The 12,282-nt window shown below is 43.1% G+C and overlaps 1 protein-coding gene across 1 annotated transcript; it reads left to right on the forward strand.

The window, feature by feature from the left end:
* The first annotated feature begins 3,132 nt into the window (after positions 1 to 3,132).
* Positions 3,133 to 5,172, forward strand: LOC129762825 (GTPase HRas). The gene is made up of 4 exons (XM_055761371.1): positions 3,133 to 3,546; positions 3,931 to 4,071; positions 4,139 to 4,254; positions 4,312 to 5,172. Exons 1-4 carry the CDS (start codon positions 3,408 to 3,410, stop codon positions 4,486 to 4,488), a joined length of 573 nt encoding a protein of 190 aa, XP_055617346.1. The 5' UTR covers positions 3,133 to 3,407; the 3' UTR covers positions 4,489 to 5,172.
* The last annotated feature ends 7,110 nt before the right edge of the window (positions 5,173 to 12,282 follow it).

A 12,282-nucleotide genomic window follows, 5' to 3' on the forward strand; every position in this document is an offset into this window, starting at 1 on the left:
ATTGAGCAATGTGAAGGGACCCAGACAAAGGTAAGGACATAACAGCGTCTGGATAAAGCACTCAAAATTTCTCGTATTCTCTCAAGGAAGTACGGCGAGTGCTTTTCCGGCCTCACTGAACGGATAGCTTCGACAGAGCTCAGACTATCCGTTACAATGTAATAGTGTTCAACAGGTCGTGAGGCGACGCTGTCCAGCGCCCAGTGTATTGCTGCCAATTCAGCAATATACACTGAGCAAGGATTCTGAAGACTGTTTTATTTTTTATTTATTTATTTATAATGATACTACATCCCATTCAGAGATTAGATCTTCTTCACAATTTTTCGCCAATAGTCCCGATCCATGGGTGCAGTTCTCCAACTCCCGGCTGCACCGATTCTTGCCAAGTCCTGCTCCACCTGGTCCAACCACCTCACTCGCTGGGCTCCTCTCCTTCTTGTTCCTACCGGATTCGATGCGAACACCATCTTTGCAGGGCTGCTGTCCGGCAATCTTGCAACATGCCCTGCCCATCGCACTCGTCCAGCCTTGGCGACTTTCTGAATGCTGGGTTCGCCGTAGAGTTGCGCCAGTTCGTGGTTCATTCTCCTTCTCCATACTCCGCTTTCCTGTACACCACCATATATTGTTCTGAGCACTCGGCGTTCGAAAACTCCAAGCGCTTGTGAGTCCTCTTCAAGCATCGTCCATGCTTCGTGCCCATAGAGAACAACCGGTCGAATTAGGGTTTTGTACATGGTACACTTCGTACGGGGTCGGAGTTTGTTGGACCTCAAGGATTTGCGGAGCCCATAGTTGGCACGACTTCCATTGACAATGCGTCTTCGAATTTCACGGCTGTTGTTGTTGTCAGTTGTTATCAACGAGCCAAGGTAAACAAATTCCTCTACCACCTCGAGCTCGTCGCCGTCGATCACAACACTACTACCAAGAAGAACTCTGTTGCGATCAGTCCCTCCAGCTAGCATGTATTTAGACTTAGACGCATTGATCCCAAGCTCAATCAGCCCTGCTTCGTGTTTCAGTCGGGTATACAAGTCGGCTACCGTCGCATGTGTTCTTCCGATTATGTCCACGTCGTCGGCGAAGCAGATAAACTGACTAGACTTGTTGAAAATCGTGCCCCGCATGTTGAAGCCCGCTCTCCGCATAACACCTTCCAGCGCCACGTTGAAGAGCAGACAGGAGATTCCATCGCCTTGTCGAAGTCCCCTGTGAGTCTCAAATGATTCCGACAGCTCACCTGAGATCCGCACACTGCACCGCACACCGTTCATCGTTGCCTGAATCAGTCTTGTCAGCTTTCGGGGAAAGCCGTGTTCGTCCATGATCCTCCATAGCTGTCGTCGGTCGATTGTATCATATGCGGCCTTGAAGTCGACGAAGATGTGGTGTGTAGGGACCTGATATTCGCGGCACTTTTGGAGGATCTGCCGCAGTGTAAAAATCTGGTCCGTCGTCGAGCAACCGGGCATGAATCCGGCCTGATAACTTCCCACAAATCTACCTACTATTGGCGATAGGCGGCGGAAGAGGATCTGAGACAAAATTTTGTAGGCACCATTCAGGATTGTGATGGCACGATAGTTCCCACAATCCAACTTGTCGCCTTTTTTATAGATGGGGCAGATTACCCCGTCCTTCCACTCCTCCGGTAGCTGTTCTGTGTCCCAGATCCTGACTATCAACCGGTGCATGCACTCTACAAGTTTTCTCGGACCTCCCTTGAAGAGCTCCGCTACGAGGCCATCCTTACCAGCTGCTTTGTGGTTCTTGAGCTGATTAATGGCCTCCTTAACTTCACCCATCGTCGGGGGTGGTACGTCGTCGTTGTTCATTGCACCGGTGTAGTCCTCCTCAACGCCGTCTAGGTCTCCTGTCTGCGCGCTGTTCAGGTGTTCATCGTAGTGCTGCCTCCACCTTTCGATCACCCCGCGTTCGTTCGTCAAGATGCCTCCTTCCTTGTTTCTGCACATTTCGGCCCGCGGCACAAAGCCTTTGTGCGAGGCGTTTAGTTTCTTGAAGAACTTCCGCGATTCTCGAGAACGATAAAGCAGCTCCATCTCCTCACACTCTTTCTCTTCCAGGCGGCGCTTTTTTTCCCGAAAGAGATGGGTTTGCTGCCTTCGTTTCAGTCTGTATCGTTCCACGTTTTGTCGAGTCGCTCGTTGCAGCATGGCTGCGCGTGCTGCATCCTTCTCGTTCAGGAGCGCTCGGCACTCGTCGTCAAACCATTCGTTCCGTTGTCCTCGTTGTTCATTCCCGATGACGGTCTCTGCTGACGCTGCGAATATGTTGCAGCAACGTTCGGCTCCTGTAGTCGTCGTAGGTGGTATCGTGGTGAGCGCTGGTGTCTTATGTTATTGACGACTGACAGTTTAGAACGCAGTTTGACCATCACCAGGTAGTGGTCTGAATCGATGTTAGCGCCACGATAGATTCTGACGTCGATTCTGAAGACTGTGTGAGGTGCTAAAAAATTTGTTGAACACTCCAAATCCTGTGGACTCATTCATAGAGGACCCATCAGTAAAGTACATATTATCACAATTGACACGCCCATACTTTGCTTCGAAAATCGTAGGAACGGTCCCCGATCGATGATAATCTGGAATTCCATGGATATCCTGCTTCATGGACAGATCAAAATGCACAGAGGAATTGATGTAGTCAGGAAAACAAACACGGTTGGGAATATACGAAGAAGGATCAACCTGCATGGAGACGAATTCATGATATGAACTTGTAAGACTTAGTACGTGCAAAATTATACGATTTAATGTTTGCTGGGTAGTGAACAAACTTGTTGCTTGTGTTGCTACGCATCGTGAAACGCATCCTCTGATGATTCCTCAAATGATAGCGGAAAGGTTCTGTATTGAGTTGACGGTAACGATTAAGCAGAGATAATGGGGCATGTACACAATTGAAAAAATCTAAAGTGGAGAAGGAAGTCTTAAATCATGCTTTTCCTCTCCACGTGGGATGTGGATGGCCCCTCAACTAACCACATATTCGGTTGAGTGTAGAATTCTCCAATACTTATCCTACTCTCCCCCAGTTAGCGCTTCTTTCGCTCAAAGCGCTGCAGCTCCCGCATTCAGCTGTCACATCTGACACCAACGTCAAACCAATCAAAAACCAACAACAACGACGACGAAGACGGTGACGGAGTGACGATCACGGAGCAAGAAAAAAGATTGTTTGTTTCGCTGCAAACCAAGCGCCACCAAACCATCGGATCGGGGTGGATGCCGTGAAGAAAATAATTGTAAGACAATCTCGAAGTCGAAAGTGTGGTTACGCGACGCTCTCCGACGGCCACCCGGGTAGGCAGGAAGGCAGATAGGTAGGTAGGCAGGCACTACTACTCTTAGTCGGTGCAGTGCAGTGCAGCAACAAATATGACCGAATACAAACTGGTGGTGGTTGGGGCTGGAGGCGTTGGCAAATCCGCCCTTACGATACAGCTCATCCAGAACCACTTCGTGGACGAGTACGACCCAACCATCGAGGATTCTTACCGCAAACAGGTGGTAATCGGTGAGTTCGTTTGTGGATTTGATTTTTTTCTTCCTCTATTTACTGCTTGATAGGGATATTATGATGGGATGTTCAATTCGATGCGATCGGCTGCGAAAGAACTTTGTTTAATTAATGTGTGCTCGGTGGAAAATTTGTGTTTGTTAGTTTGTATTGTTTGCAAGATGGAACCAATTAGTCATTCCGCCCGGGTTGTGGGTGGAAGGCACAGGTAGAGAAGTGGTGGAATGCAAGATGAAGAAACAACCCTTCCGAGCGCACATGAAACAATTCGAGAACAACAATGAGTCATATGCGGAGAGAAGATCAATCAGTTTCGTTAGTGCAATTAAGTGGATAATAACCTTCGACATCAATGTTTGTTTTTTCGTTTCTTGTCGATAGATGGCGAGACTTGCCTGCTGGACATACTGGACACTGCTGGTCAAGAGGAATACTCCGCTATGCGTGATCAATACATGCGAACCGGTGAAGGTTTCCTGCTCGTGTTTGCTGTCAACAGTGCCAAAAGCTTCGAAGATATAGGCAAGTTAAATCGGTTCTGTTTAATTTTGTGCACAATCAACATTATTTGGCTTTCGTTTCAAAACAGGAACCTATCGAGAACAGATCAAACGCGTTAAGGATGCCGAAGAGGTTCCCATGGTGCTGGTTGGGAACAAATGCGATCTACAGGCGTGGGCTGTCGACATGAACCAGGCGAGAGATGTAAGTCCTTCGTCTTGACAATCGAGCATTCCCAAATTTTATTCTGTATTTTCTCAGGTGGCGAAACAGTACGGAGTTCCCTTCGTTGAAACGTCCGCCAAAACCCGGATGGGGGTCGATGACGCTTTCTACACGCTCGTGCGTGAGATCCGCAAGGACAAGGAAAGAGGGAAGAAGAACCGAAAGCACAACAAGCTCGGTTCGAGCCGCCGCTTCAAATGCGAACTATTATAATATGTGTAATATGTGTTCTGTTTTCGATATATGCAAAACATTAAGTGCTGCCTGCTCTTTACTTTTGCGTTATCAATCTGGCGCGCATAGAGAAGTGACCGCACAAATCATAAACTCAATCTGTATTTGTTACCGTCTCCTACGGTTGAGAGAAACGAAAATGATTTAAGAACAAAAGCATACTAATTAAGATATCGAGGAAAAAAAACTATGATCTACTACAATTATTATTAGTGTAACAAAATTATACCCTTTGGAGAATGAAAACAAGAAAAAAACAAGCTATGTAATCCCAGAAATGAGAGAAACAAAAGGGAAACAAAATCAACCCGAATCCACGAACAAAAAAAAACTCGTGAGAACACGTAGACAAAATACGATGGTAACCATTAGCTTTAAAAATCTTATTCTTTACTACGCAAATGTATTTTAAATTTCCCCCACTTTTTATTATCAGTGCTATTTAAAACTATAGTTGTCATAATCACTCTAGCAAAACGATACGTCGAACAATTAATCAGTAATAGGAGAGATTTTCGCTAACTGGATCCGTTCCTCCAAACCATGTTTTAAGAAGATGAAAATAAAAACAAAAATTCAAACTGTATTACAAAATATTCAACATTGAACTGACGCATCATTGATAATTCTGGAAAATAAAGATTACTTCGTCTACTTATTATACAGGAAGTGTTGCGTTTAGAATCGTAGTCCGATTTATCGTTATAAAAAAAAGCTTACCTTCCGAAGCTTGTATTTCGAAAATGGAAAATTTTCGAATGACCATAAAAAAAAACTACAAATGATAGTTTAATGATAGTTTAAACAAATTTTCCATAAAACATATTTCTACTGACCATGCTATAAAAGTATTTCAACGACCTGTTGGGCAGTTCTTTCTTAGTTTTATTAATTAGTTCCTCCTCCGTTTCCGCCACGAACTTGTTGGAGTGAACCCCTTCGCTTCAGGTTCACCCAGAAATTCCCGATGCGACGCAGCTTGGGAACGTCCGGAGACCGGTGGACTTCAGAACAACATCTATCTTCCAGCGGTTCATCTCCTCCAGCGACTTTTTCGCTTACTGGACGGAGGTCATGTCCGGCCAGAATACCACATCCTCGTCTGGATGTGATTTTTGAATGAAGATGGCAACTTCCGGCAGGCATTTTGTGTTGTAGATCTTTCCGTTCACCGTAAGTCCCGAACGACCGCAAAGGGTTTATAGAGCAAATAGAACCAAAATTGGAATGTGAGGATGTAAGAGTACAAAAACTCATATGAACCCATTCGTTGCCAAGCTGCCAAGGACGAGTACACTCGTCTCGTGTGTACTCATCTAATGTCAGATGAGAAGACATGTTTTTATTTTGAGAAAAGCAACAAACATAGAGCGAACATTTTTGAATTTGAAAAAAAAAACATTGGTTTATCTAAATTACTCGAAAATTGAGTGGGGCTGTCCACATACCACGTGGGCAACTTTAGGGGGGTAGGGGGTAAGACAATGTCCACGCTTGTCCACGGAGAGGGGGGAGGGGGTATGGATCGAGTCCACGTGGACAGGAAGAATATTTTTTTAAATACAACCATCAGTTCAAAATACATCCACCAGGTAATGATGCTACTCATTTGAAGGATAAGAAAATTTTGGGTAGAATGCAGTTGTAAAAAAATTAAATTAATGGAACCAAGTAACTTTTACAGGTAAAGATGAAACCTAATTTTTTGTGCTTTTATAGGTTTTTATAAATTTTCCAAAAATGCATGATAAACTGGATTGTTTCTATCAACCAAATTGAAGCTGCCCAACCATTCTACGATTCTTTCCTTGACACCACACTGTTATCTTTCTTTTTATCTTGCAAAAATTTAAATGATTCACAACATAATTTATGCATTTCAATTCGTACCGCCCAATAGCAATGCTGTCTTGTATACGGAAATTGTTGGAGAAAATGATCTTGTTTCGCCTTGATCGATGGGTTGAAACGAATGGCCTACTCTCAGATACACAATATGGGTTCCGCAGGGGCAAGGGGACGAATGATTGTCTTGCGTAGCTTTCTTCAGAAATTCAAATGGCTTACGCCGAAAAAAAACAAATGGCTTCAGTATTCTTGGACATAAAGGGGGCCTTCGATTCTGTTTCAATAGAGGGTTTGTCGGACAAATTACACTCTCGGGGTCTGCCGCCTCTATTGAATAATATGTTATACAACTTGCTTTGTGAGAAACAATTGAACTTTTCTCACGGAGATTCGGCAGTAAGTCGGGTCTCTTACATGGGCCTCCCCCAGGGCTCATGTTTAAGCCCCCTTTTGTACAACTTCTATGTAAGCGACATCGACAATTGCCTTACACAAAATTGCAGCCTAAGACAACTTGCAGATGATGGAGTGGTGTTTGTCGTAGGACCAAACGAATCCGACCTGCAAGGACCCTTACAAGATACTTTGAACAATTTTTCAACCTGGGCCATTGGGCTAGGGATCGAATTCTCCACGGAGAAAACAGAGATGGTCGTCTTTTCTAGGAAGCATAGACCAGCCAAACCAAAGCTTCAACTTTTGGGTAAACCGATCACTCATGCTATGTCATCCAAGTATCTTGGGGTCTGGTTCAACTCCAAATGTACTTGGGGGCCCATATTAGGTATCTGAGTAAAAAATGCCAACAAAGAATAAACTTTCTCCGTACAATTACCGGCACCTGGTGGGGAGCTCATCCCGAAGATCTTATTATGTTGTATCGAACAACTATTCTCTCAGTGATGGAGTATGGCAGTTTCTGTTTTCAATCAGCTGCCAAAACACACCTCATTAAACTCGAGCGAATTCAGTATCTTTGTCTCCGTATCGCGTTGGGATGTATGCCCTCAACGCATACCATGAGTCTCGAGGTTTTGGCAGGCCTACTCCCACTAAAAGATCGCTTCAATTTATTATCTCTTCGGTTCTTCATCCGGTGTAAGGTCATGAGCCCATTGGTGATCGGAAATTTTGAGCAGCTGATCGAGCTAAATTTTCACTCCGGATTCATGAGTTCATATCATGAATTCATCTCCATGCAGGTTGATCCTTCTTCGTATATTCCCAACCGTGTTTGTTTCCCTGACTACATCAATTCCTGTGTGCATTTTGATCTGTCCATGAAGCAAGATATCCATGGATATTCAGATTACCAACGATCGAGGATCGCTCCAACGATATTCGATGAAAAATATAGGGGTATCAATTGTGATAATATGTATTTTACTGATGGGTCCACTATAAATGAGTCCACAGGATTTGGAGTGTTCAACGAATTTTTTAGCACCTCACACAGTCTTCAGAATCCTTGCTCAGTGTATATTGCTGAATTGGCAGCAATTCATTGGGCGCTGGACAGCGTCGCCTCACGACCTGTTGAACACTATTACATTGTAACGGATAGTCTTAGCTCTGTCGAAGCTATCCGTTCAGTGAGGCCGGAAAAGCACTCGCCGTACTTCCTTGAGAGAATACGAGAAAATTTGAGTGCTTTAACCAGACGCTGTTATGTCATTACCTTTGTCTGGGTCCCTTCACATTGCTCCATTCCGGGTAATGAGAGGGCTGACTCATTAGCAAAGGTAGGTGCAATTGAAGGCGATATTTATCAGCGTCAAATCGCCTTCAATGAATTTTATTCTTTAGTCCGCAAAAATACCATCGCTAACTGGGTCTGGAATTGAGTCGGGACTTTATTCGCACCTTCTCCCAACTCATGTCCAATCACTGTTCGTTAGATGCACTACTCTTTCGTTTCAATCTTGCCGACAGCAATCTCTGTGTTTGTGGCCAAGGTTATCACGACATCGAGCACGTTGTTTGGTCGTGCGAGGTGTATCTGGTCGCCAGATCGAATTTAGAAAACTCCCTTCGGGCCCGAGGAAGACAGTCCAATGTACCGGTGAGAGATGTGTTGGCTCGGTTAGACCTTGATTACATGTCCCATATATATGTTTTTCTTAAAGCTATCGATCTTCGTGTGTGATTGTCCCTATGTCCTTATACCCTCCTTCCTTCCTTTGCGGGTAATTCGTCTCCTTGCTATAAATAGTAGAATAAGTTGAAATGTAAAAACACTATAGATATACGAACAGATTTAAGAATTGAGTGTTCATCAACATTGTTACAATTTCCTTATATCACATCCTTCTCCTAAAAATATGTCACCCTTCTAAACTCGAGTACACCGCGAGTAATCGGTTTTCCCCCTTACTAACCATAGATGTAAGAAAATTGTTTATATATATAGTTTTAAAATTATATTTAAGAATTCGGCTCCTTTAAACTTAAGTTACTGATCCTGAAAAAATTAACGAATTAATAAAAAAAAAATAATTTATGCACAATTTTCTCAAATGAAAGCAATTGAATCGTGCTGAGCAGCGTAATTTTTAAATTAAAGTCAGTTTAAGGCAAAAAAACGGTCTCAAGGAAAAGTTCAATAATTCTTTCGTAGATGAGATTCGACCATAGGCGTGGAAGATTTTTTTCACCAAATACGATCCTCTATCACTTGAAATATTTCGGATCAGCTACCTAACAACTTGTATATAACAATATATCAAACAGATATAATAGTTTTCGATATTCTATTCAATTTATGAGAAAGTTTTCTCAGCAGTTTAACCCATTAACGACCAAGCTGTTAAAATAATTATTTTCACGAACTACATTGGTGTAATTTTGATTATTGACGTTACAGAAACCCAAGTCTTCAAGAATTATTTTTTTCCGTCCTTCCGTTTTCCGAAAAATGACAAAAAACCGAAAAATCGCCAAACAAAAACATTGGCTAAAACCTACATGTATGATCCTGTAGGAGGTTCAATCCAATGTTTTTTTCTCCATCACAATGTGTGTTCTTTTATTAAAGTAATACTGTAAGAAAGTTTACATATTTTTGCATTTTAGAAAGTTTTGTTATTTATTAGGTTATGTGAGATTATGTACTTTTCGCACATAGTTGCTTTAATCCGAATTTATTGTCCAATAAAGTTATACAAAATCGAATGAAATTGATGGTAAGTGATAGCTAATAAACTGAGCTATTATTTGATGCCAAAACCTTACCATATGGTAGCTTTCCACAGAAAAATTAGTTGCTGTTCGATTTTTCGAAAGGAAAACCAAAGAGCAATTCAAATAACTTTTCGGACAAGGTTAGTAAAAAAAAAAATGAATGAGTCGTGAGATTTCTGATGTATACATCGATTCTGCATTCCGCCGGATTTGCATTTCGTTCGAAACCATTATTTCGTTCGAGATATAATTTTGTGTTCCCTATTATTGGACCATTTAATGTTCGAAGAGAAGCAGATTGAACGAAATGCAAAAACAACTTGAACGGAATACAGAATGGAATTTTATCAAGTCGATCGAAATATAGAATAGGGGTGGTATTTTTTCCCCGCGAGCATTTTGGAAGCCATCTAGACACTCAATGAAGAATGGTCAATAGGCAGTTGAAAAATTAGAAAAATATGCATTGAAAATATTTCTAATACGCTATTAAAGGGTGTGTCACATCAAATTGCATCACGGAAAAAACGCTGTAGAAATTCGCCCAGTAGACCAATCCTTTTGAAAATTTTAGACAGTAAAATAAAAACTATTAAACAACTTTTTTCATTTTCTTTTTATTCATACTTCGAGCCCAAGCCCGTATGCTCGCACCTTCCTCTTTACCCCGTCCATAAGGTTCTGTACAACGTCAGAATGTAGTTTTTTTTGAACAGAAATCCATTTTCTCTTGAAGTCCGCCTCCGATTTGACAACTTTTGGGTTCTTCCGGAGGGCCTGCTTCATAATCGCCCAATATTTCTCTATTGGGCGAAGCTCCGGTCCGTTGGGCGGGTTCATTTCCTTTGGCACGAAGGTGACCCCGTTGGCTTCGTACCACTCCAACACGTCCTTTGAATAGTGGCACGAAGCGAGATCCGGCCAGAAGATGGTCGGGCCCTCGTGCTGCTTCAATAGTGGTAGTAAGCGCTTCTGTAGGCACTCCTTAAGGTAAACCTGCCCGTTTACCGTGCCAGTTATCACGAAGGGGGCGCTCCGCTTTCCGCAAGAGCAGATCGCTTGCCACACCATGTACTTTTTGGCAAACTTGGATAGTTTCTGCTTGCGAATCTCCTCCGGAACGCTGAATTTGTCCTCTGCGGAGAAGAACAACAGGCCCGGCAGCTGACGAAAGTCCGCTTTGACGTAGGTTTCGTCGTCTATTACCAGACAATGCGGCTTCGTCAGCATTTCGGTGTACAGCTTCCGGGCTCGCGTCTTCCCCACCATGTTTTGCCTTTCGTCGCGGTTAGGAGCCTTCTGAAACTTGTATGTACGCAGGCCCTCCCGCTGCTTGGTCCGCTGGACGAATGAACTTGACAAATTCAGCTTATTGGCGACATCCCGGACCGAACTTCTCGGATCACGTCTAAACTGCTTAACTACGCGCTTGTGATCTTTTTCACTGACGGAGCATCCATTTTTGCCGTTCTTCACCTTCCGGTCGATGGTTAGGTTCTCGAAGTATCGTTTTAGTACTCTGCTGACCGTGGATTGGACGATTCCCAGCATCTTACCGATGTCCCGATGTGACAACTCCGGATTCTGGAAATGAGTGCACAGGATTAATTCACGACGCTCTTTTTCGTTCGACGACATTTTTCCAAATTTACGAAAAATTGACAGTGAAACATGGCCAACGTGATCTCTACACTCTTATCTGATTATAAGCGACAGCTGAAGATATAATTCCTAAAAATTAAATTTCTACAGCGTATTTTCCGTGATGCAATTTGATGTGACACACCCTTTAGTACCATCTGAAAATTCCCGGAACTATTGCGGAAAAGGTCTCGCATTGCGCTGACGACTCAGAAGATCAGGATCACGGCTACCTGAGATATCCCGGACGGGGATGTCCGATTGTCTGCCTAGTGCCCTCAATGCTTTGGAAAGCTGAGAGCGGGCAGCATGGAAGCGGATACACGACCAGACAACATGCTCGATGTCGTGGTAGCCATCGCCACAATCACATAGATCGTTTGCTGCGATAAAGATGCGCGTTTAGGTTGGACATTGGACATAAGCTGAGATATCACGCAAATGAAATCACGACCTACATTCAACCCCTTGAACCATGCACTCGTCGAGACCTTAGGGATAATCGTGTGTAACCAATGACCGAACTCATTTTCACTCCACATGTGCTGCTAACTTACGAGCGTGTACTGACGAGAAATGTGGAAAAAATCATTATAAGCAATTTGCCTTCTAAAAAGTGTGCCTTCTGATGCGCCCACCTTAGCTAACAAGCCCGCTTTCTCATTTCCCGGAATCGAGCAATGAGAGGGAACCCATGCTAAGGTAATCTTAAATAATTTTTCGACCAAAACACTCAATAGATGTCTTATTCTTGTTAGGAAATAAGATGAGCGTTTATCAACTTTCATTGAGCGGATTGCCTCTATTGAGCTGAGAATGTCTGAAAATATAAAATAATGGTCGATGGGTAATGTTTCAATGATCCCTAGTGCGTGGTATATCGCACCCAGTTCAGCGACATACACGGAACAAGGATCTTTGAGTTTGAAAGAGGCACTGGAATTTTTATTGAAGATGCCGAAGCCAGTAGATTCGTTTATGAATAAACCGTCGGTAAAGCACATTTTATCAGATCTAACTCTCCCATATTTTTCCGAAAATATCGACGGAATAACATTGGATCGTAGATGATCTTTGATTCCATGGATTTTTTTGTCTCATGGA

The sequence above is a fragment of the Toxorhynchites rutilus genome, chromosome 1 (genome assembly GCF_029784135.1).
Source record: "Toxorhynchites rutilus septentrionalis strain SRP chromosome 1, ASM2978413v1, whole genome shotgun sequence".
In the NCBI taxonomy this organism is placed as follows: domain Eukaryota; kingdom Metazoa; phylum Arthropoda; class Insecta; order Diptera; family Culicidae; genus Toxorhynchites; species Toxorhynchites rutilus.